This window comes from Dysidea avara, chromosome 13, assembly GCF_963678975.1.
Source record: "Dysidea avara chromosome 13, odDysAvar1.4, whole genome shotgun sequence".
In the NCBI taxonomy this organism is placed as follows: domain Eukaryota; kingdom Metazoa; phylum Porifera; class Demospongiae; order Dictyoceratida; family Dysideidae; genus Dysidea; species Dysidea avara.
This window is the reverse complement of record NC_089284.1, coordinates 4,569,345-4,595,295: the sequence shown is the minus strand read 5'-3', so window position 1 is coordinate 4,595,295 and position 25,951 is coordinate 4,569,345. Positions and strand designations below refer to the sequence as shown.

Below are 25,951 nucleotides of genomic sequence, written 5' to 3'. Positions count from 1 at the left end.
TATGAATTTAATTACCAATTAATAATTTTATCGCACGTGATGATGTAAGGGACATCGCGGGAAAGTTCGTAGCGGACACATCAGCAGTTATGTCGTCAAGTCCGATATTATTGCTGTCCTCGTTCGATGAGAAAGAGAGACGGAAACTTACCTCACTAGTTGAAAAACTCGGAGGCAGAGTGCTTCAATCTGTTGTGAGTATGCATACATCACACGCGGTTTGTTAGCACCCATTATACGTAGGGTTATGACCAAAGGTGTACACACGTCGTGATAGGAACGATACTGAGTACGGAGAAGCTACTAGCTGGCTCAATTGCAGGTACACACACTATAAAGGGGCGGGGTGTATTAGCAAGTGTGAATGTCACTTACTGAAGGAAAATGGGTAGTGAGATCGGAATATGTTGAGAAGTGCTACAAAGCTAGAAAATGGTTGCCAGCTGAGATGTTTCCACTGAAGCCAAGTGATAGTGGTGGAAATGCGAAGAAGTTAAGTGAAGTTCCCACCAGATGGCGAGACTACAGGGTTACTAATGGTAACCAAGGACCATTTAAGTCTTGGACCGTGCTGCTAGCCCTATCTGAGGTTGATAGGATTAGATACAAAAGGTATGGTAATGTTAGTGCTTGTGCTGTTATTACTTGGAATATTCAAAGCATTTCTTAGAACAGATGTGTGCACTAGTCTAACCCATGTGCAAAGTGCAGGGGGTCTAGTGACAGCCGCATTTGTGCAAATAGAATGAAATTACTTTCAAAACGTGCACATAAATACATCAGCAGTACAGTCAGTGGTAACACTTATATGGTGACTAACTCCACTGGAGTCGTCATGTTTCAGTTATATGGCATGCATGAATCCAAGACAGAAATCATGTCAAAGAATGTTGTTAATTATGATTGAATGCTCTAGTTTTCTGTAAGACTGGTGTAATGCAGCTGTCACCAGACACTCACGCTCTGCGTGCAAGTCAGCTAAGCCAGACTAGGCTAAGTCATGGAAGTTTGAGTATTAATATTCAGTATCCCAAAACAGCTTTAATAATTAAAGCTGTTGGCTGTTGACAAGACATGGTTGATATAGCGGTGCTATAATGATTATAGTGAACAGCTTGTTTTCTTTTAATTGAGGTACAGAAGGCTAGTGAATTAGCTTTAATTTGTCGAATGTAGAATTTCATGTTAGTGACATTGTTGGATAAAAATTTTAGTTGAGGAAGAAACACCAGAATATTTTACTAGTGGCAAAATAGAATGTGTTAAGCCTGCACTCTTGGTTTAATGGATGATACAAAATTTTGTAATGCAATGCACAACTTAGTATCACATTCAATGTGCAAGTACGCTGCATGTGTTGGCACTATATACATACCTTCACATGCCAAATCTCTTTCCTTCTTACCTTAGGCTTTTACAAGCTGGTGGAGCTCATGTCATCTCTGACAAGCCGCCATATGAGTGGTCACTCAAGACATACCATAGACTAAGTTATGTGTTCACAGACAATACAAGCTTCTCAAGTGTATCATCATTCCATGAGAAGGGGGTCCCTTGTCTTCACCCTGATTACATCAAGGACTTCATCATACAACAACAATGCCCTGAAGTGGTAAATTACAAGGCCAATGAGTACATACCACCTGTGAAGACAGCACCAAGCAAGTGTCGTACAATATTAAGCTACATGGGTCCTGTCAGGAAGTCTTTTGTCGTGGATAATGCCCACCCACCTGGGTATCTGCCAAACAAGGTTACTGTTTTATCTTTTAAAAAGCCTCACAAGAAGTCATCTGGTCCAGGTGAGGTCACTTACTTGGTACTGCAACAGAATGTACACTGTGTTCTCTAGGTACCCATGTTCAACCAGCTCTGATAGAGATGAAGGTGTCAATCCCACTGGATAGAATATTGTTAAGAGGTTGTCAGCAGTCATGCCATCCTCACCAAGTTAATGATACCATGATTGACCTCACTGGTGATATGTCACAACTACCCTTAGGATGTGTTCTGTTGCAATCATCGTCACACTGTGTCACTTTTCAACCATCTTCTGACAATGTAATCATAAATGATACCAATTCACAGCCACCATTGAACAGTGTCACTGTATCTACACCTACTGTGTCGCAGTCACCTTCCAACTGCATTCCTTCACCTGTTAACATTTCCATGTCACAGCCATTACCCTCAAATTATGTCACTACATCTTTGTCTACTGTGTCACAGCAAACTTCTGACTGTTTCATTGTACCATCACACACTGGCGGTATCATGTCCCAGACACCTTTAGGTTGTGTTATACCTTCTGTTACTGATTGTGTTGTGTCAGAACTGCCTTCTGATTGTGTCACCGTGCTTTCCACAGGCTATGTACCATCACAACCACACTCAGATGTCACTGTGCTTTCTACAGACCACGCCATGTCAGAACCACCTTTTGATTGTGTCATCACTAAACCACCTTCGGAGTGTGTAACATCTACATCACCCACATCCACTTTGTCTATATCAGACATCTCCACCAACTCTGCTGACACAACAACCCCACAACGTACCAGAAAGAGGAAGAGAAAATCTCTACAACTTCTGGACCGCCCACAGCTGCAGCAAGGTGAAGTCCTTCCCTCCACGGAGCAGACAAGTGTCCAACTAGATAATGCTTCACAGTCCCTCAATAGAACATCGGTCAGTAAAGACACATCATTCACCACAATACTGATCCATAGACAACTGTGGAGACAGTCTCTCCCACCAGCAGTGGTAAGTAATGGCATTTTATACACAAAACATGTAATGTGTGAATCAATAGTGTCCCTCTGATTTTCCTATGGTTACTAAAGGCAACTTTGGTAGCTATGCTAAGTGTCTGCATTATGTAACATCTTCAAGTGTCCACATTAACAGGTTCCACTGTTATATGCTGTTTATAGGGTAAAGGCTTAACATCATCAGTGGAGTGTCTACTGGAGGGCTACCTGTGTGAGCAGCAGAGTGAAGCGTTGCTGATCAGGGGACTGGAGCATAGCTACACTCTATTGGCACACTGTACTCCGTCAGCCACCATCCTGCATCGGCTGGCTAAAATCTTGATGTCCGGCAAGATTGTAAGTTTGCACTGTAACATTTGAAATTCCTTAATATATCATAAATTTAATAAACTCTTGTAGCCAAAACCCTTAAGTATATCGTAAATTTAATAAACTCTTGTGAGCCAAAACATCAGGCTTTAAGGTAATGTAAAATATTGAGGGACGTTACAGTGCCACTGTTAAAGGAGGTTTCTTCCTGTATAGTATGACTTCTAAAATCCCCTCACTATATATAGGTGTTGTGCACATATTTGTAGGAATTCCTTAGATAATAAAAGTACTATCTGGCTTATACTTTCATTAATTATGACTTCATTTTTCTTTATAGCAGCATATCAAGTCCACAACCATGTTGTCAGTTGATTGTATTTGTTCATTTCAGGACTACAGGATTGTTGCCATGGCTCTGACCAAGTTGTTGTTGCTCCATCCACCTCGTGGCATTGCTAGGCAACAATACTGCAAGTTTTTTGAGCTATTCGGAGGAAGTAACAAGTGGGAGGGACTTGTCCAGGGGATCATGTGAGCTATAGTAACATCACTGTATACTGTTAGTACCAGTTGTCATAGTGATAACCAACCACACCTATTACACTACATGACTGATGTTCTATTATTGGACTACCACATGTGGCTGACCTGGTAAGTAGTAACTATTTATAGTAACAGGCATCACATGAGTTGGATACTGTTAATAGTGGTCATACCAGTCAGCCCCTCCTTCATGAGGTCATCTGGGATCAGAGATCATGTGATGTGGTCACCAGAGCTCTACGAGAATTATTTCAACATTTCGTCAACTTGTTAGAAGCTTACTCTCCTGATAAGGTAGGTATAGTGACCCACCCAAATACAGTAATATCAAATAGGTAAACAAGTGTTCACTCTCAATGGTTGTAAACATGGTTGTGTGCCTGAATTGTCCATAAAGCCTCATAACTTGATTGTTCTTACCTTCACTTTTCTGAATCAGTTCCAGCATTTAAATGGCTTCATGACCCTACTAACTGTTTGGGCAGTAGCCCATGTAACAAAGACTTAAGGACTCAGGTGAACGCATAATAGACTGCACTGCATAATTTGGAAGTAAAATTTTACAATTCCTTGGTGCTGGTTAACTGACAGTTATAGAGCTAAAATAAATAATTGTTTCCATTTTGCTAGCAGCTATTCAGTAAGTACATTCAATGCAACTACTAAAATGGGATTTTGTATCAAATACCCTTGTACTGTATAATGTTTTCCTTATAGTATTCCAAGATGGAATCACTGTGTTATCTGGTATACTTAACTAGCCACTACCTGCAACAACAGTCAGCTACACCCCCAAAACTAGCTATACCTCCTAATCTGCAAGCTGCAGTGCTGTGTTCAAGCTCACATGCACGAGATAGTTTGATTAGTGCAATCAACTCGTTTCACATGATCAATGATTACAGCAATTACCAACAACACATGATCAATTGATCCAGTCAATGCTTGATCCAGTTAGTCAATCCTTGATCTAATCAACACTTTCGTTGTCAACATCATCATCAAAATCCTGTAACATGCAACTATTAATCACTTGTACTTTATGTGCGCAATTGTCAATAAGATTTTTATTCATATGTATGCCATGTGTAGATCACTGTTTGCATACTTTTTACTGTATCCCTTTTGTCTCACAATTTCAATACTGCTAAGCCATACAGTAATTCTCACTATGTACTTGGGACATCAGTGAATACGAGACTTCAGGAATCCCACCGTTTATAACAAACATAATTTTGAACAATATGCAAGTGGAAAATCATTACTAACTCCACGAAAAATGATAACTGAAAGTGAATGGGATGTATGTGGACCACAGACCCCCAACATTGCAAACACTTTATGGTACAGTGTAATTACCTTAGGGATGTGTATATCACAGTCTTCCCCATACTGTATGGACATATCCACTGTTGTCAATACATTACTGATGGACTCCTCATCTGTGATGTCCAGTGGTGTGAAATTCACCAGGCTGTACTCATCTATCTATTGGATAATATAGCATAGATGTGAGTGTGACAAAGTAGCATAGTAGTAAACACACAGGACAAATGCACTTGTAGGGATAACTATTTACATTCAGAAGTGTTTATGATACTGTAGCAAGTGTGACAGAATTGGGGGTTAGAACTTCTAACTCAATTTCTGTTAGCTACGTATAGTTGAACATTATGAAGCTTGAATACATGAGTTTTGGGCAGGTACACTTGTAAAGTAAAAAACAAAATGAAAAATAGAAGCTTGAGTTCATGACATTAATAATACTAACAAAGACACACCAACACACAGGAAATACCAGGCGGCCAATAGCCTTTGTGAGACTATGGTACTGTGGTCCCATTGACTGGACACTCAATTCAGACACTAAAGTGGACACTTCTGGGTCAAGGAACTTATCGATCTCTTTCCTCTCCTGTTTCCCCAACAAATCCATTTTGGACAAGATGCTGACGTGAGGTAATTCCAGCTGTACCATTGTTGACAGAGTGGTCAGGCAAACACCAAAGAATTTGGCAGCATCATTGAGGAAGTGTGAGTCCATCAAGTACACCGCACATAGTCTGAAGTTCCAATGTTGTAGTGTGTCTACCACTGCCCTCATAACTGGCATGTGAGTGTATAGTTCTATCTGACCTGTTGTGTGATGGTGCCATTATGAAATAATGTGACATCATTCCTCACCAGGGCAGTCAAACAGAAAGTAATCATCGTCATCATCACCCAGTTGTTCTTGTAGCCAATCAATATTCTGTACCAGGTACCTGCGGTGATAGAGTAATCTGAACATTTCTATATAGTTGCTGGTATATATGTACATGGTTCGAATTTCACTATGAAAATATCCTAATAGAGTGCACAGCAAGACCAGGTGTGATGGCATTTTAACCACACTATATAACAGACCTAAGGAGCAAGGAAAATATACATCAATAAGCTACATCACTCTTGCACTACTCAGCAATGCACTTTTAAATTTATTATTGGTTATAAAATCTAGCATGTAGTGTATTCACTCTGTAATGCAATCTACACCTTGAGCAATAATGCTGATTGATGTACTTTGTGTGCATACAAGGCCAAGTTCATGTGTCATATGTAGAAGGGAAAACAGCTGCAGGTCAACCTAGCATCACAACTCTGTAATGCTAAAGTGACCAAACCCTTCCTCTCTATAAGAAAGCTGCCAGACTAGGGAATTCAGGCAGTAAAATGACTTCTTCTACCCATCAACTCACTCCATACAGAACACAAGTCCTCCATTTGGCCCATATTTCAAATCCTTGTCTTCCATTACATCATCAACTTGTATTAGTTCACGGATATCTGTACACAGTACAAAATTACAAGTACATTCTCTGGATACTACATTGACTAACCAACTTGTACTGGATAGTCGAAATGTTCTGCAGCAGGATCAAGATTTATCACGTGCACCACTCGCTTGATAGTCTCGCAATGCTTGACGATAGCGCTACAATAGGTAGACTAGAAAGGAAGACAAAAATTATCAATACGCTACACACAATACGGTGACCACACCTTGCCGCTACCAGCCGGACCCACGACAACTTGACCATAACGCATTACGTGTTCATATTAATGCGCATCAGTGCGCATTAGATAGAATAAGCAATAGCTATGGAACGTGTAATGGATGCAGTGCTCAGCATGAGGAAAGGGATAACGTCGTTACCAGCAAGAATCACGGACTGGCTAAATTCCTACTGTTTGGTCACCTTCTGTTGTTTCCTATTCCTCGTATTTGTGCACATTACGTTAAGCATGTCTTTCTTCCGAATAACTGCCATCTGTCTGAGCGCCACCAGTGTCGTGGAGAACTATGAAAGTAAGCACCAAGCTTTGTTTAGGCGCTTATTGATTGCATGTGTCCAGTTTACAGGCTATTCACGTATACACTGTTCCACACAAACTGGATACATCTGGTATTCAATATGTTGTTCCTGAGCTCCGTGGGTAACTCGGTAGAAAAGAGACTTGGCAGTATTTATCTACTGAATGTCCTCATTTTGTTCAGTGTCTTTTGTGCAATAGTTCAACTAATCATTAGTGTATTCCTGGCCACTATTTTCCCCAGTATGGCGTTCAGGTGTGTTGCCGGCTTCTCCGGTGTGCTGTTTGCAGTGTTAGTGTTGGAGGTGAGAGTATCAAAGAACAAGAGACAGTCAATATATGGAATGTGTTCTGTACCTCGCTCCACCTATCCGTGGTTGTTACTGGTTGGTTGTCAAGTGATGACATTACAAAATGTGTCTTTGGTTGGTCACCTCTCTGGGATTGTCACTGGTTACATGTGTATCCTTGGTAACTGATGCTGTATTGTTGGTAATTTAAATGTTACTAACTAATCCCTCCAAAACTTGCCATTTAGTAAGGTATGTTAATGAATGATGTGGTTGCTTTTATGTCAGTCACCTCCCTCACATTTTAACTAGCTGCATGATGATTTGGCTGCTTTGTAATATTGGTAAACAACTTATTATGGTAATTTTAATGCAACAAGTGGATGCTTCTATCCAGATACCTTTATTTATCAGCGAGCCAAGATATCTTACAAAACCTTGTAAAATTTTTTCTGCTTAAATTCATCAGATATGGTAGATGTTTCCCTCTGTGATTGTTGTAGTGACATTGTTGGTAGTACCTTATAATAGAAATGTTTCCCAGTTTAAAAACTTGGGATGAGTGTTGTGGCTTTAAACCAGAGTGCAATTTGCAAATGGCTTGAAATAGAATTTGCATGTGTAATTTTTCATTTTCACCTGCAAGAAAAATTTGACAAGGTAACTTTGATGTGTACAGTAGACCTTAGGACACTGGCCTCACTTCATAGGTCAGGTTCATGTACTAATCAGGTATGTACTAGCTACATTTGGTTTACCCATCCATGTGAAAGAAGGGTGCAGCCTTCATTAACCAGGTTGTGAAACCAAAGGTGGTAATGGGTGTTAAAGTTAATAAATTAGTGCAAATGTCTTCATCCACTTTAACAGGTTCCACTGTGTAATTAATAGTTTAGAATACCACATTAGCTGTCTTGTATATTATACAATCCTTGACTAATGTACATCAGATATACATGATCTTCTCCACATCTTTAAACTGCCAGCTACCACCATTATTGCAATTGAGAGATCAGAGTTGTTTCATTGGATCACCACTCTACCAGGATTTGTACCATACCCTCGCAACTTGCTGTTGCCCTTGGTGATACCACTACCATACAAGGATGGCGACAAACAATCTGAGACACCACAAAAGTCAGGACCATCTCATCCGCCTGTGGTGTTGCCTAGTAACGCCCTACCAGATACTGTTAATGTAGACTCAACCAATCAAGGTCATATGAACTCTGATCAAATGAAGTTACCTGGTGTACCAAAGCCCGAAATAGTTTAATTATAAATAAAATATTAATTATTTGAATTTATATAATTATACACTTTTAATATAATTATTTATTGGTTAGATTCAGTGGGTGGGGCTTGTAGGCCAGCTCTTCTGCATTCAAATTCAATGACCTACAATAATCAATATGATTGGCTAAATTATTATCCATTATTATGTACCTGTTGTACATTACTACTGGCAACTTGTTTCATCTCATTGGTTAGATTTCTTGAGCTCTGCAGGTCCTATAATACACAAACAACCATACATGAATGTACCACAATGGAATAGGACAAATGTCGTACATTTTGAGCTTTGGGAATTTTTCCTGTGTTCAACAGAGTTTCAACATGGGCTTAGGCCTTCATTCACACATATTTATATTAAATTCAAAACCTGCATGAGGTGTTGTTATAGGGGTTGGAGATATTACAGCTACACTATCTGCAATACATTTTGACTGTTATATTAGAGTATTGTAGCACATTTTGAATGCACTTTCAGGAAATTAAGGCAAAAATCTTTTAAAAATTGGTCTAAAACTCAATACAGCTATACATATTTTTTATCTCAAAATCTTTTGTAGCAGCAAAAATGTTAAAGTGTCTGTCATAGAAAGGTTGCACAAATACTCACTTTTAGAAAACTTCTGCTTAAATTGAACAGACGCTTGTAGCAGTTCTTGAAGCACATGTGATCCCGAGACACACCCCTCTCCTTCAGTGCATTCAACACAACCACCTGCAGTCGCTGAAAGCACAGTAACCATAACAACATGTAATAGTTCTGACAAACACAATACAGTGAAAGAGATCACTATCATCAGGCATAAACATTTTTTCCCAGAAATGTGTAACTATATCAGACTAGGAGCTTATCAAGTACAGAGGATGACGGATTGGATAAGCTCCTGATTGGGAGCATCACTACTTGGAACATTAAGAAATTGAGACTCACAATCAGGGATTCATTATGAAACAGGACACATTATAAACCTTTATCTTAGCTAAACAGTAGTTTCCCAAACTATGGCAACATCAATTTGGTGTTGAAGATTAAAATACTCTAATAAAACAGTCAGGCATTTCTAAAAGTAGTCACTTAACTGCAGGAAGTGGAAACCCCTTTTCAAAATTTCTATGTACACCTCTGCTCATCTTAGTTGTAAATGGGACCTCAGTAAAGAAGCTTGCCTTGCAAAGAGTGTAATTTCACTTAGCAACCACATCTTATTTATAATAACTAACACTGTTCTCTACATCAGATTACAATACCTTCTTGTGCCGTACTGATCTCTTCCTTTTAGTAGATATAGAGTGACGACCCTTGTGACTTTGTTTGGGTTTTACAATGGCTACTGGTGGAGGTGGTTTGTCATTTTGCTCTTGTATTACCTCATTATTAGTAGGATGCTTCTGGTCTTTTTGGTCATGTGAGCAATGAGTCTCCATGGCAACACAATTTTGCTGTATCTTGGCAAGTTTGGAGTCATACGACTCATCACTACTCAGGCAGTAACTATGGCAACAACAATTACAATAAATGCCTGACAATAATCAATATACGCACCAGGCATTTACAAGCACTAGTTGTAATTGGTGTGGTGACATTACAACCCATTACCAGTTCTGTAGCACAGCATATGGTACACAACCAATTATTGGTATAAATGGCATATGCATTATCGGTTGGCCTTTTACCAGGGTTTCATCCCATGGTGACGAGGGTGGCACTGCTGAAAGAGTAGCGTTCAAACTGAAAGTGAAGACACGCCTAGAACAATACAAGCAGTGAAAATGCTTGGTTATGAAGGAGTGAAAGATTTGCAGCAAGATATGCTAGTCAAGATTTGTTTGCTATAATACCTACTGGTTATGGGAAAAGCCTTTGTTATGTATGGATGCCCTCCATTTCTCTTTGACGAAATTTACAAGCCAGATGAACCAACCATAGTAACGGTATGTGTAGTATTACCACTATTAGGAATAATTGACAGATGTATACATTTTGACAATAAGTGTACCAACTGGATGTGTGCCAGGTTGTTCAGAAACATTATAACAGAGTCAATATCAGCTGGGTTTTATTTACCCCAGAGGTACTGCTGCATAGTAGATGAGGAAAAGTATTGTACAATGAACCTTTATGTAACCAGTTACAGTGAGAGATGAAGAACACATTGTCACCAAATGGTCGAATTATTTAAGAACTATAGTATAGGGGTGATACATTCGTTCATGCTAAGATTGGAAGAACTGTCGCAGAAAATGTAGATTTATAGCCATGACAGCAACCGTTTCCAAGGATTAGTACTAAGAATGAAGGTATCACCTGCTTGTCAACCAAACAGTAATTAGCTATTTCCCCCACGCAAGCAGCAAAAGTAACACTGTATATGATGTATCCAATTTAGTACCAATCAGTGCAACTTTTGGTCCTGTTCTGAGAGACAAGCTAACATCAATAGACAGAGTCACTACACATTGTAGAAGGCACATATCCCACTGACGCCCCATGCAAAATACCATTTGGATAAGTCACTGACCAAGAAGCAAAAAAGCAGACAATTAAATCATACAGTGACTATGAATTGTATGTGGAACAAGTACATTTGGGATGGGGACAGATATTCCTGATGTCCACAAGATAATACACTTGAGTGCTCCCAGTGGGGTAGATAGGTGTACTTATTTTTAGAGATCAGTTTGCAGAGAAAGCAAGGCATGGTGACTTCAAGAAACTGAGAGGTGGCTGTGGTGGGAAGCTGACAGTAGCAACACTGCCTAGTATAATAAGATGTAACCTCCAAGCTATCAAAAGAATACATCACAATGCTGACAAGATTTTTTTTGACACTGTCAACTTGATACGGGTACTTATAGAGATACTTATTATTCCCACTTAGTAATGTTCCTCAAAATAATACAACTAGCGAAGGAATAGCAGCTATCCTAACTCATTTACATCAGTATGTTCCATGCATCTCACACACACTGAGAGCAAGATATATAGCATCAGGGAAACAGAAACCATAGAGAAGGCAGCAGGATGCGACCAACTGACAGCAGCCAGAGCAAGGTAAAGATTGGGGGACAAATTCAGCAGTACCATTCCATTTTTTGGGGTGGGCAAAAATCAATTTATACACTCCAGCAAAGCAACTTACTGGCATCACTTCTGTTATGGAAGACCGACACACTATAGCAAATTTTTTTTGGAGTAAGTTATAGTGTTATCAGTACAAAACCAGGAAAAATAACTAGCACACTAAAGTGTAAGATAGTGTCAGCCAAACTGTTGATTTGCTATTCATTGCATTATATGCCATGCAATGACTCTAACAAACCACTAGAAACCAACTGACACTGCAATGTTGTCTTTCAGCATTATATCATTGAGTAATACAGAAGCTGCAGCATGCTCTGTAACCTTGGTGGTCTTGCCTGAGTACTGAGACACATCAATGTGGGCATATACATAGAAATGATGGACTGATTTCTTCTGTCTAATTGTAGTTGATGCTTCTAAATATTCTTGTTAATGTTGTCACCTACAAACCAGTGTGTTTTATCACTACTGACAATCCAAGCAATAGTGTGATGTGATATAGTATGGTTCCAACACTTGGGGAGGCATACTATTAAGGGGACCAGAGGCTCGTTTTACTGATGCACATGTCTTCATCATCAAAGCCATCATCGCTGCCACTACTGTAGCTATACTCACTGCTTGACACCAAGTGTCACTCAACTCTTCATCCTCTGCTGAATCTTGTCTGTCAGCTTCATCTGTTATCACTATCATGCAACTCCTGCTTTGTTCAATGTATGATGGTAGAATGCTCTCTTCATTGGTTTTCAGGTCTAGTAGATAAGAATTTGCTCGATCTTTGGCTGCATTGTTGGGACAATTTCCAAGAGTTGTGGCTGATGTGTGAGACAATAACTTCTGCAGCCTGTATGTAAGAAAAAATAACAATGGATTATTAATAGTGTCATATCGAAGTGTACTGCTTATCATGACCTGTTTCCACTGTGACCAGCATGCAGCACTGATGTGTTCTTCTGTATCAGACTCATTTCATGGTACCTGAACTTCAATACAATGACAGTGCAAATTCCCATGACTCCTAATCTGATACACTTTTCATGTTTTGTTCATGTGCATGTTTTCAGAATTGTAGGTGCATGCTCTTACAATTCAATGATTAAGTTTGCCCACTGAAATAGAATAGAGTTCACCAGTTTAGAGCACATTCCTCTGTTGCATGGCATGTATGCTTTTTGATGCACTGGTCTTTTAAAACATTACCTATATGTTGGTATCCATGCAGTTACTACACAGAAACAACAGAATGTCCAACAAAACCTTTCATGTTTTGCCTTGCAGCTGTTTTCATGATGCACCTTCTTGTTCAGGGTACACAATAGGTACACCAGAGTTATTGTTCTATACATATTGCACATGCAGCAAATATACATGCACATGGGCAAGTAGATAACATGACTGGAGATTTGTACCACTTTCTTGAATACTCAGACTTGCAAAATTGAGATGGCCTTCTCTTCCTTCCTTCTTTCCCCCATAGGCAGTAGACGCAAGTTGGGTTCTTTGGTAGTACCAGTGCAATTTCTTGTATACCCACCTAACTCCTCCAATGAGACTTCAAGCTTCTAGTTAAATGCAGATACATGCAAAGCCAGTTTACAATAGCTGTAAAAACAAGTACAGCACATTCTCTCAACATATTTCATGTCCTTCTCGATACATGCAGCCTTTTCAAAGATATAACACTTGTTCACGAACTTTCCTTTTATTGGCACCTTTGCAGTCTGTTTTCCTCATCTTCATTGTTTTCGTAATATCTAAGCCGCAGCCAACACAAATAGGCCATGCTATGCACAACTGGAAGTATGTATGGACCACCCCCATGCTAGCACACCAGTAGGGTCATTAATGTCACTGAATCAATTACAGTCAGCACTTACAATAAGAATATCAATAAGTGTCTGGCCATGGCACATACATTATAGTAATTACATTAACTGGTCTAGCAAAATGAGACTACCTTATGCCATGGTAGGAACCATGACACGCCTCCTTGAAGCTCATGTGAGTTAACTGGTGTTCTCCTAAAAGGATCACATGATACAATGTGATGTCACAAGAAAACACCCACCTTCTGAAAACATGTTCTGGTATGAAGTGTTGCCATGTTCCTGATAAGTACACAACTCCATATAAGGAATGGCACATGCTTCTCATTGAGTATATAACACAAACAAACAACCAATCAGTTTCTTATTTACATGAAACCTCAGTTATAATGTTTAACCAAACACCAGTGATTGTTGTATTAGAGTAGGCGGTTGTTCATTAGCCTATAAGTCTGTTGGTTTGTTTTCCAAATCAATACAGTTTTAATGATACAGACTAGATAACTGGCTTCACTGCAATAGCACATCATCTCCATGATATGTGGACATACCAATTTTACAGGGGACAGCTCACTGCTGTGATCACATGATCCATCTTGTCCGAACTTGTTCAGCACCTGATCCAGGTTGTCATCTATGGGATAGATGTGATACCATATATGAGAGTGACAACTAAGCTAATAAAATTACCATAAGGTGTCGGTATGGGGACAATTATTTTGTCGGGCACACTAAAGGTGTGTAGTAGACAAATTCATCCAATCAGATTATCCATACCATTCTGTCTTGTCCTTGTCTCGTAATAACCTCATTTCCGGCCAGTCAGATTGATCACAATCTAATTCTGAAAATGTTAACATAAACACAATGATACACACTACACACAGCTATATTACTCACCATGGCAACTAGACAACAAGCACTGGCAGAAATCTTCCACAGTGAAACTACAGTCAATAAAAACATAACACTTCATTTAAACAGCATGCTCATCTAATATATTTTACACCAATACTTTATCCCTAGCTCAAATATTTCACAAATTAAGTGGGTCACTTTGACAAAGAAGCAGTATATGATGGACACAGTGCTAAGTCAACAACTAAGGGCAACCTTACGTTTAGGTAGCACCCCTGGTCTTAATTTCGGACCTGGCATTTATTAGAGTCCAGAATATGGATACCCAGTATGTATGGTACTTTAGTTGGACAGTCAGTTACTCAACAGTTCATTAACAGATTGTAAATGAAACAAACAGCTACATAATTTTGACAACTACTTGAGAGTATTAAGAAGATATCAAAATTCTTAAAAATTAGCACTATCCACTAGCTATATACTAACAAGTGAAAACGCTCTATCACATAACATTAATTTACAGATACGCAGTAACCTTTTCATCTCAGTTTTTTCAGAGGATAAAGTAGATGGGGCTAAGAGAGGAAGTCCCTGAAGTGATACAAGTTGGTTACTGTGGCAATCTAGGAATGATTAATAGAAGACTACACCAAACTATAGCATAACTCACCATCACCACACTGGGTGCTCTTTATATGGAAGGGATATGGTAAGGGTAAAAAGTCCTCTGGTTTTCGTAGGAACCAGGCATTACAGGTTACTTGCTGGTCACAACTAATGCATTTTCTACCAAGGATCAGTAATTCTTCATAGTTACATAATTCTTGGGATATATAATTAGATGGAATACTGAAAACAAAATACATTAAATATATACCATTATCATCAGCAATTTCCATGGCAACATCTGATGAGCAGTGTACAAACCTGACCAGCAGGTACTGTGTTTCAGGGGGATGAATGTTCACATGATCTCACATAATTCCAACAACATACCTGATTCTCAACTGCTTGTAATAATGAGGCCACTGGGTTGTCATGACGACTTGATCTACAATTACCACTGTTAAGGAAATATCATTGCTATTAGTAACTATCACCATGGATACAGTTTGTATTCAGTGGGACATACCCACTGAAGAGGAGGAGTAGGTATTACTTGAATGGCTTCCATGACAAGGTCACTTGTTAAGTGTTTGTCAACACTGCCACAACAATCCAAGTGTAGTCCACCCAGTATCATCTTGTCCTAATAAAATGACATGACTATAGTAACATGTCTGACAGTGACAAAGAAACAACACAAGACATAGGTTAACACATCCGATGCCTGCTCTACCGTGGGGGCTAAGTACAGTACTGCTCAAATGTAACATTGACTCACGAATGTGAGCGAATAATGAGCTAATTAAAGAGCGTGGCATCCGTTTTGCTCGCAAGTATTTGTAATGTTTCGTTTGGGATGAATACTCATGAGCAAAACGGGTGCCACACTCTTTAGTTTTTTTAATCGCTCACACTCTCGCAAGATGACATTACATTTGAGCAGTACCGTATACCACATCATAGCATGATAGACTCATGCAGTGACACAACTTATTACTAATAACATGCTACAAAGAGGAGGTTGGCCACACACAATTTTAAAGAACTTCAACACTTCAGTATTGATACCAAATATTTAATGTGGGACATACATAAACCTTCTTCAGCCACATCAACACAACACAGTCATGGCTTTAAGAAAGCTTCATCATTAATGTGACAAACTGACAGATGATGTCAATGCAACAAAGGATTTGTATTAACAATGGGGACCATGTTTTGTTGTGCAATCCATGACCAACCTTCTCTGTTAAGTATTAGTAATATAATCACCTGATTATGATGTAACAACAACTGTCCTCGCCAAACTGGTACAACAGCTGCTAAACTAGCTAAACAGGTATCATCGCCATGGAGCAGTGTTGCAGATAGCAACCTCACAAAGTCAGGAATATTATTGGGTGGTTGTTCTTTCATGACAATGTTAACATGAGAAGCAGGGTGGTGTGACCTCATTCGGGCTAGTGCTCCAAGCAAGCATGCCTCAAGGTGGAAGTCATTCAAATCATCCACAAACCATATTACGTCAATTATTGGGTGATGACCTATCAACATGTATATAGTTATTAAGTCATACTTTATCCATACACGGTAGCATCAAGTGTTAATGGAGTTATTAACTCTTGGTAGCATGTACGCACACGTACACACAGAGTCAGGACTTCATCTAGTAAGGGGGGAGGGGGGGGACAAAATACAGTTTTATCAGAGTAGGGGGGTGGTAGTGTAAGCATCTCTGTGCTTACTTTTATGTGAATGGCATCTAGGGCCATGCACACTAGTGCATTCTCAGATACAGTACCTGAGAATAACATGCCACTCCAGAAAATTTTTGCATTTTAGATTCTCATAGATTGCTTCTGATGCATCCTGAGGCACAACACAGGCACACACACACATGCACGCACGCACGCATACACACACATGCACGCACGCACGCATACACACACATGCACGCATACACACACGCACACACATACTGCATTGGTGACCGCTCAATTAGAATGTTTTGTTCACAGCTGTATGTCTTATTAGAGTATGTTGATGGTTCCAAAAAAAAGTAGATTTTTTTTTTGATTATCAGAACATCTCTTGGGGGTAGGGTATACCAATTTGTTTAATTTCCTACACGAAACTTTCTAATAATAAAGAACGGCCAGTTTGTCAATAAATAAAACAGGGTGACAGGGTTGGACCTTTACTCTAGAGGCTATTGTGAAAGAAAAGCCTGAGTTGCTAACTATAATATGGTAAGCACGCTGAAACAAACTTAACAATACCTTATCTATATAAGATTTGTGAAAATTATGTCCATTAAGACACATACATATGTGACCCACTGAGACTAGTTTACATCATTCTGTTTTTGAGATAAATTCCATTGAAATACAATGGGCAAAAATGCGTACTACAAAATTAAATTTTACGCACATTTTAATCCCTTCAGTAAACCAATGAAGGAAATAATACCCCACTGAATTCACTTTTCATGGAGAGTAAGAATATCTTTTGTACCATGAAGCAAACATGAGTTATGTGTGTTTGTTTATACTGTGGTAAAATGATGAATGCCCCAGTTAATGGTAAACACAATGATACAAGTCCTAACTCCACAGCCTGTTGCACATGTAACTTATAAATTGATTAAATAGGTGCCTGTAATTTTATGGACACTGTACATTTGTTTTGCTCTTCTTGCTGTCTATTGCTATTACTCACCAGATAAGGCTGGAACTTTAAAAAGCCATTGATTTTTCCCTCTAGACAACAAATAAGTCCTAAAATGAAATTCGAGAAAATTACAAACTAGTCGGGTTTTCGCTCAGTGGGTCACACATAACTGTCACAATCCTCAAATAATTCGATTTCAAAAAAAATACATACAATTTCCATGTAAAGCAAGCCAGCTCATAGTGATGCCCATAAACACATCGCTCCAGTTGTAACACTAGTATATACAGAATTATAAAACAGCCATTGTTTGGTCTACTGTAGTGCCTTGTGCTATAGGACTACAAATAAAATGAATGCTTTACGAACATGTCTACCATTTCATTGTTCTACATGGCTGCTGTCTTTACCATTTCATGTCTTAAAAGAGTTTTGTCCTGCACATGGCTTCACAATCAATGACTTCATCTACTAATGTCACACACATTAATTTTCATCTCACACTTTTGAGGTTGTAAAACAGACACCAAAAACAACACAAGCTACAGCTAAAGGAAATGGTATCAACAAACATCATGTAGTGTGGAGGAACATTATATAGTTCCTCAAGTAAAAACTTTAAAATATGGTCTTTTGACCTGAGGACAATTTGGGTGAAGACAGACATCAAAGGAAATTTTGCACAAGGCTGCCAATATTCATGCATGTATTATACCTTGTAAAATATCAATAAGGTGATGTAGATCACGTGAGCAAGTGTCTTGCCTCATCATGTCACTTGTAGGCCAATGTGATGTGAAGTGTTTGGTTGCCATGGCAGCAGAATCAGCATCATCGACCTTCAGCCAACTGCTATCCTGCTGTTGTCAGGTAACTAAAAATTATAGATTTTCTAAGTAAAAATGCACCTGTATATTTCCAAATATAAATGCGGAATAGTACGGAGGAAGTCGGAACTCGAAATATTTATGCAAATTTCGGGTGGCCCAGTAGCGGTAATCATTATCAGCAGCTAAAAACGTGACTCATTCGAGGTCATCTCAACCGTTTGACAACTCACAAGATTGCAACAAAAATATCGTTCGCGCCATCTTCACCGACAACATCGATTGTGGGCCTTGGAGCTGAAAACCACACCCTCTCTCTTCCTAACTAACAGTAGTACCTAAAGATGGCGGAGTTGGAGAATCGGGATCCTAATGACGGTGAGTTGACTGTATTAGAAGTGATGTAGTCACTCAATGACCCGTAATTGGCATGTAAGTGGTAATAAATATTATACAGCTACTATGAATTCTCGTACTACAGTGTAATCGATGCTGCAATGTTTTAATACACCTTGTGTATCTACGTGCAATCCTCCGTTAATAATTGGTGTTTAGTCGGTGTGCAGGAAAGCGTTGGACGTGCTGAGAAACGTTTGCCCGTGGTGTATTCATGTCTGACTTACTATTGTTAATTGATAGTAACAATGTATAAATTATATTTATTTTCTGTTGCTATAAAAGTGAAACTACTTGTCACGTAGTTTTCCTCATACAGCACCGCCATCTTATGATGACGTGTTAGCCACTGCACCTGATCAACCAGTTTTGACGACGAGGGAGTCTGCTTTTATTGATCCTGTTGGCCACCATGACAACAACCGCCAAAGTGGCTACCTTGTTCCTCCTCAAGTTACATCACCAGTATCACAAGGTGGGTGTTTTAGCTGCTCAGCTGTATGAATGGGTTTATAAAAGAGCTATATGGCCCTTACATGTCACATGCCCACATCATTGGTAAGTATTTTTCAGTCTTTATGTATAATAGGAAGTCATAATCTAAATGTTGCCTTGCTGTTCTGCTTGACTGACTTATATGGCTTAACTTTTGGTACAAGCTCTGATCTTTTAAACCTATCAAACAGTACAGTAGTACTGTTTATATGTACACATTGAGCTGGATCCTCAAAAACAGTTAATTATCTCATGGATGCAATTACACATGATCTTGAAATTTGGCTCATTTTTAGCACTGCTTGACCCGCTAAAAATATTCTGTAAAATAAAATGCCTTAGCACAATATTTACGATCAATATAATGGGAAAGCCATAAAAGTGTAATGTCTATTACAACCCTTTTTGAACTTGTAATGGAGTCAAACCACACTTGTCTGTTGTTGACACCTTTATAATCACCTTTAATCATCTAGTTGTCCTTGAGTAAAAATCCAATTATCATTTTCAGCTGTTTTTCAGGATCCAGCTCAACTTGTACATACTGTATAGTATGTTCATGTTGAGCTGAACCCTGAAAAACAGCTAAAAATTAAAAGTGGATTTTTTTCTCCACAGAGTTAACATTTCTGCCAACCAGATGATTATTGGTAACAGCAAAGGTGTCAACAACAGACACGTATGGTTTGGCTCCATTACAAGTTCAGGAAAGGGCTCTAATGGACACTGTACTTATATGGCTTCTCCATAGGAAATGTGTTGTGGAAAATTTGATTGGCCGTAAATATTATGTCAAACGTTTGAACAACAAGAATTTGAAATATTTGTAGCAGGTCAAGCAGTACTACAAATGAGCCAAATTTCAAGATCGTGTGTAATTGCATCCATGAGTTATTAAATGTTTTTGAGGATTCAGCTCAACGTGAACATACTATAGTAGGGTTCCCCCTAAAATTACAAATGCCACTAAAAATGCCTCTTCTAAAAGCCATAATAAAGATATCTTACTCAATGAAAATCATCTTTACGGAATAGTCTTACTCCATTCAACATCAAGTAGAGTGTAAAAGCAAGAAAACCCAGGCAGCTGGATATTGATTTTTTTAGAAATTGCTAAAGCTCATTAATTTTGGTCTGCCTGCTTGACCACACTCGCAAGTAGTGCTCGACGGTATTTAAATTCGAATACACAGTATTAGTAACAGGAAATTGTCGTGGTATATCGATATATAGTTGGCTTGTTATTATAACTAAATTGCATCATTTCTTGGGCCTAGTACCATGATCTGTTTTAATGTTGGTTTTTCGCACATTGCTGCAATGTGAAGTAGGGAATTTACATTGTACCTACCATCATCTCTTGTTTACTATTTATCACTTCTTTTTTATCACTTCATAATAATTTTTATTGCACTATTAACTTTTCTGTTGAAGTACAGCTATGGAATACATGAATAATGTGTGGCTGTGACTGTTGTGTTAGAACATCTCGACCTCACTACTCAGATTAAGCTAGGAGACGTAGTATAATGCCTTGTTTTTTTGTTGTTTTTTTACGGAGCTAGATTGTTGAGGGGCATGGCTTCGTCAGTGGTTATTGGTGTGTTATGATTGTTTTAAGAGGGTGTGGTTCATTGCAATCATTTTATTAGCTGCTAAAGGACTACCAAGCCCGTAATTGTCTTCAGAGCAACCCTAAAACCTTCTGTGATTTTTTTTTAAATTGAAATTTCTGCTGACTGATCGATGCCTCCAGTCAAGCATAACTAGACTATGGATAAAGCTATGGGCTTGATTTCTTCACTGTTTGACATCACTTCAGCCTCAGACAAGCCTTTTCTCCAACTCAAGGCATGCATTATTGACTTACCTTTGTCCTCCTTTGTGTCCCATCTCTTTCTCCACTACCGTAGATGTCGATTGGTAGTAACACGTTATGGCTTCGGTACTTTAATTTCTGTGGATCGATTACAGAGGCACTTCTAGTGCACTCTGATTTTGCTGCTATATAGTGGGTGGAACATAGGTGGAAGTGAAGCAGAATGGCCACTTTACATTTCAGTAATTGATAATTGGGATGAGCATTCGGTCACACAGTTAGTTTTTATAATGTGTCTGGTGCCATTTTTTTCCTTTGATGCAGTATGCGATGGTTCACCAGTAATGAATTATTTTATTGCTAAAAAAGACATAATACAAAATGTAGCTACTACTACAGTCACAGACAGCTATTAAATGAGGAGAAAAGTAATCAAACGAGAAATTAGAGATTTTAGAGTAGGAATCATAGAAATAGAAAACAATGAACAAGGCTACACCTGCAACTGTACAAGTTGACATTTCAGTCATGGCTATACTACTGACAGGCTGTATATCACTGAAGTAGGATTGTAAACTAGTATAGCTGCTGTAGGTGTACCCTTGTTTGTTACTTAAATGTAAAATTTCTTTTACTTGTACTACTATAAATGTATTACCAGGTTCTTATTATTATTATACAGGTAGCACAGACAGATTGCCACCAGATGGGTCCTCAAGAACCAACCTCACTGTGGTGGAACGGTTCGCAGCATTTAACAGTATTCAATACATGAGCCGACATTGGGGAGCAATGAGGAAATCTCCTGATGCCGATCTTGATATTGAACACCACATTCCAAGTTCTCGGGCCATGTTGGATAACAGCAAGAAAGCACGTGGTCGAATATACTGCTATCGACTGTTACTTCTCAGTGAGTGTCGAGCTAACTCTTGTTAATAGGGCGACCTTAAAAATCATCAATATGTCTTAATAATGCTTGGCTATGTTTGAGACCTGCTTAATATGGCCACTATAATGAGGTGGTCTTGTTAAACAGGTCATAACTGTTTACTTTTGGTATGTTTGGTACTGATACTTTACATGGCCACTATAGGTCAGTATGCATTCACCTGAGCCCCCACCAAATACAGTAATATCAAAGAAGTGAACATGTGTTCACTCCCAATGGTTTTGTACTGGAACAAGCATGTTTTCATGTTGTAAACATGTTTGCATGCCTGAATAGTCCATACTAAATGTATGGGATATTTTAAAAGCCTCATAACTCAGTTCCAGTGTTTACTAAATGTTTGGGCAGCTGGCTCATGTAACAAGAGATATTAACAAGAAACAAGGGCTCAGGTGAACACCAACTAGGTCTTATTAATGAGATCATTAAGTACACCTTGGTGTTGGGACCTACAGTAAAAATCCTGTAATAGATATTGTAAGTATAGTATCTGTGCTGACATCACTTTAGTCCAGAATGCCTTTACTAATCCAAACAGCCGGAAAAGGGTGCGGCCAAATAGGCTAGTATGAAACAGATGTGATGTGGCAGCCAAGAAATGGGTGATACAAAGTAAGTGACACTCGCAGTATATTATCATTGCAGCCATTTCTTGGCCACCACCTCGTTGGATAAGTAACTGTCAGGCTATCAAGTGTCATGAGGCCGTGTATATTTTATAGGAACCAAGAAAATGCCATTATCACAAATTCATAACTCAATGTATAGTAATTAACCATTTTTGCTATGTAAACTCCCTTAGGGCAGAACACCATTTGAGTCAAATTCACCTAGCCATCACTGAGATATACGCCTTCAAAGTTTGTCTTATTTTCTCTTACATACACATTATTCTGCTTTTCGCACACTTTAATTGCAATAAATAGTACATGCTTTAGTTGATTTAATTCAAATTTGGAGGGCAGAAAAAGCAAAATTCAGAATCCTATTTTTCTACGAATTGGATTAAGAACAAGGGAGCCATGCACAATTTTTAAAATGCAAAAGCAATTTGGTTGACACACTTACAGGGTAATCCATTTGATGGAATAACTTGCAAGTTATTTGTAGATGAAGTAACTATCATAGTGCAACCTTTTTTGTGGTTAGAAAGTACCGAGAGTGCTAATTAGCTAAGCAGATATAGAATAAAAACTAAATATGTGAAACAAGCGTGATCGAGATACTCTAATAGAACAGTCACTGAGAAGTTTTTTAAAAGGTACCCAAAAAGCACATTTTTTTGCAACAATGAATGTCAGACTATAGAGGTTTGACATGGTTACATAGCAGTGGTAGCCACTAAGTAAGGTTTCACTGTTAAACAGAACCTCATATTCACCATAGCATCATTATATGCCAATCTGCGATAGTAGTCATGAATGCTTAACTTTCCTCAGATATATATGCCTTCACCCAAGAATGTGTGCCATCTCTCCAATTGTGTTTAACTAATGCATTAGTTACTATCTATGTTATATGATAGTACTAATTTTCAACGGTATAAATTTTGTGGTTTTCATGATTGCTTGGCTGTCGACAAATGTTCCATCGACAAATGTTCCGTCCTCTAAAATATTGTACGTTATTTACGCAGAAAATGAGTAATAAAATCTTTTACTTTTTCCATGTGCAAAGATTACATACATTGGATAGGCAGTGACTGTCTCTATAATCTTTAAGATACCGATCGTGATCCACCTAATATATAAAAGATACATTGTGAAATATTTTAATAATAGTACTGTATTACAGTGGTATTATTCATAGTTATTATTGTGACTTAATTACCAGCTGTTCAGGCATGGTTCTAAGGGGATTTCACCGGTTTCCGGAAACCAGTCAGCTTTTTAAGATTGAAAAAATAATTAAACACTCAACGAATTTTTAGCCTAAATTAACGTATTTAAGCACTTGGATAGTTTATTAAGCAGCTATTAGTGATCAAATTACTCTCCACCACACAAAACGATCCAAAATGCTTCATTTGCACCTTTGAGCACATTAAGTGCCTCTAAAAATAATTATCGTTCTTGATTTCATAACTTCTGTAACTGCTTGATAAAGGTATTAAATCTATCTGTATACGCTTAGAATGACATTTTAGGACAATTTTCATTTGTGTTTAACTAAATAATGTATATAGTAGGTTCTAATTCTAATACCACTGTATGGACCTCGCCCCTACCCTAAAGTTGGAAACCAGTCAGCATTTTTTCTAGAACCGCCCCTGTAACTGTTATAGTAGATGTTTGACTGTCCATTAGAGTACTTTGGTGCTCCTGTGATTTAGTTTGGTTAAGTGCAGACCTGTTTCTGGATCTAATGCCCCAAGTATATTTTATCGAACCATACTTTGTAGTATCAACAGTACTGGCACATTTTCAACATGTTATTAAACTGTAATCATTTGTTACTATAGCTCTGGCGTTACTACTAATTGGGGTTGCCATAGTACTACCTGTCGTCATGGTACTGGCTGGTAAGCATCACATGATGCATGACATAGTTCACATGATCCACGATACAGGTGCACTAAACTTTGACGACTGTCCCTATGAGAACAAAGTGATATTATACTGTCATGTGATTGGTGGGATTGTACTGGGCGTATTGACTTGTATGAGATTCACCATATGTTGTCTTTTCTTCCTGGGAAGTGATCGCAACAAAGAGAAAAATGCTTGTACTAGTTGTTTGTGTTGTCTGGAGATGTTTTTCATCCTCATTGTGATTGGCTACTTTGCTCTTGTTGCTGCATCAGCATATTTCACATTTAATGATCCTCCAGATGACAATTGTCCCGATAATGAATCTGATTGTGAAGATTTTTGTTCATCAACTGTCAAGCGACTATCAACAGTATTAGTAGTTATCCAGCTGGGTTTGCCATTTTTGTTTTTATTGACTCTCTGTGTCCTTCTTCTTGGGGTACATCGGTGCTGTTGTCTGCCTCAGCAGAAGTTCCAAGTATCATCACGATAATAATGTTTATATTTGCTAATTTTTGTAATTTATAAACACTCTTGTCATGATTTTTGTCCTGCTATTGATTTTTTCATGTTTGCCAATATTTTCACGTTTTGTTTTTACCATATGATATGTACATGAAGCAGTAACGTTGTTCATCCCTGGGGTATTCCCCATAAGTGGTAAGGCTTGCAGGATAATTTTATTGCATGGTAACTAGGAATTAGATTCTATTTAGCCAAATACCAAAACTTAACATTTCTTCAACCAATTGCTGTGTTGGTACAACTGACTACCCAATAACACATGCAATAAATGCACTCATGCACATCATTTTAGGGACATGTGTTGCAATTGCCTTGTGAGCTTGAGAAAAACTGTGTATGCCATGTAGTGAAAGTAATGCTGCCCATAGAAAAACTTGATATAATGACTGGATATATATAGTCTATAAGTCTACCTGACTGCTCTATTAGAGTTATTATTGCATGGTTGTTCTGACATGCAGTATGTGATCTCTTTCTCTGACATTTTGTATGCAGTTGTTTTTAATATGGCAACTGATTTTGGACAGGACTCATGCATCCAAAAATTGTTGCAGTTTGTAACTATAGTATACCTATTTTGTGCAGAAGGTCTTGACTCATAACTATACAACGATATTAATTTTTGTGCCCAGAAGAGTACTGTACTGAGGAATGCTCAATTTGAATGCTACACTATAGCAACAGAGGTATACATACACCCTGTTATAAAATAGTAACTTTCCATGCACTGCAGCAGTGAAATTTTACACAGACATTGCTTTTACATATACCGTTGATAGTATCATTCATGGCAAAAGA

General features: G+C 38.4%; 5 protein-coding genes across 7 annotated transcripts; 3 read left to right on the top strand and 2 right to left on the bottom strand.

Annotated features, from left to right (window-relative positions):
* The first annotated feature begins 5 nt into the window (after window positions 1-5).
* LOC136243476 (uncharacterized) lies at window positions 6-4,768 on the top strand. The gene is made up of 10 exons (XM_066034977.1): window positions 6-194; window positions 244-322; window positions 381-612; window positions 1,411-1,802; window positions 1,853-2,763; window positions 2,934-3,107; window positions 3,475-3,614; window positions 3,663-3,734; window positions 3,791-3,920; window positions 4,344-4,768. The coding sequence occupies exons 1-10, from the start codon at window positions 90-92 to the stop codon at window positions 4,557-4,559; spliced, it is 2,451 nt and encodes an 816-aa protein (XP_065891049.1). The 5' UTR covers window positions 6-89; the 3' UTR covers window positions 4,560-4,768.
* Window positions 4,496-6,808, bottom strand: LOC136243482 (GPN-loop GTPase 3-like). Its single transcript, XM_066034986.1, has 7 exons — window positions 6,669-6,808; window positions 6,506-6,614; window positions 6,365-6,452; window positions 5,811-5,890; window positions 5,425-5,762; window positions 4,986-5,114; window positions 4,496-4,635 (listed from the first exon to the last, which is right to left on the bottom strand). Exons 1-7 carry the CDS (start codon window positions 6,711-6,713, stop codon window positions 4,597-4,599), a joined length of 828 nt encoding a protein of 275 aa, XP_065891058.1. The 5' UTR covers window positions 6,714-6,808; the 3' UTR covers window positions 4,496-4,596.
* Window positions 6,723-8,601, top strand: LOC136243479 (uncharacterized). Its single transcript, XM_066034982.1, has 3 exons — window positions 6,723-6,975; window positions 7,023-7,442; window positions 8,221-8,601. Exons 1-3 carry the CDS (start codon window positions 6,768-6,770, stop codon window positions 8,544-8,546), a joined length of 954 nt encoding a protein of 317 aa, XP_065891054.1. The 5' UTR covers window positions 6,723-6,767; the 3' UTR covers window positions 8,547-8,601.
* LOC136243478 (uncharacterized) lies at window positions 8,511-18,809 on the bottom strand. 3 transcript variants are annotated; one of them, XM_066034979.1, is made up of 19 exons: window positions 18,669-18,809; window positions 18,517-18,620; window positions 18,324-18,468; window positions 16,211-16,482; window positions 15,442-15,581; window positions 15,329-15,383; window positions 15,210-15,273; window positions 15,003-15,155; window positions 14,868-14,955; window positions 14,375-14,421; window positions 14,252-14,318; window positions 14,165-14,205; window positions 14,026-14,108; window positions 13,717-13,756; window positions 13,606-13,669; window positions 9,812-10,055; window positions 9,174-9,287; window positions 8,717-8,782; window positions 8,511-8,668 (listed from the first exon to the last, which is right to left on the bottom strand). In XM_066034979.1, the coding sequence occupies exons 1-19, from the start codon at window positions 18,712-18,714 to the stop codon at window positions 8,606-8,608; spliced, it is 1,896 nt and encodes a 631-aa protein (XP_065891051.1). In that variant the 5' UTR covers window positions 18,715-18,809; the 3' UTR covers window positions 8,511-8,605. The 3 variants fall into 3 exon arrangements, with proteins under 3 accessions (XP_065891051.1, XP_065891052.1, XP_065891053.1); XM_066034980.1 differs by having other exon boundaries at window positions 18,324-18,465; XM_066034981.1 differs by lacking the exon at window positions 18,517-18,620 and having other exon boundaries at window positions 18,324-18,482; window positions 18,669-18,741.
* LOC136243480 (uncharacterized) lies at window positions 18,630-25,255 on the top strand. Its single transcript, XM_066034983.1, has 5 exons — window positions 18,630-18,813; window positions 19,151-19,306; window positions 21,828-22,058; window positions 24,559-24,618; window positions 24,667-25,255. The coding sequence occupies exons 1-5, from the start codon at window positions 18,780-18,782 to the stop codon at window positions 25,119-25,121; spliced, it is 936 nt and encodes a 311-aa protein (XP_065891055.1). The 5' UTR covers window positions 18,630-18,779; the 3' UTR covers window positions 25,122-25,255.
* Window positions 25,256-25,951: the final 696 nt, after the last annotated feature.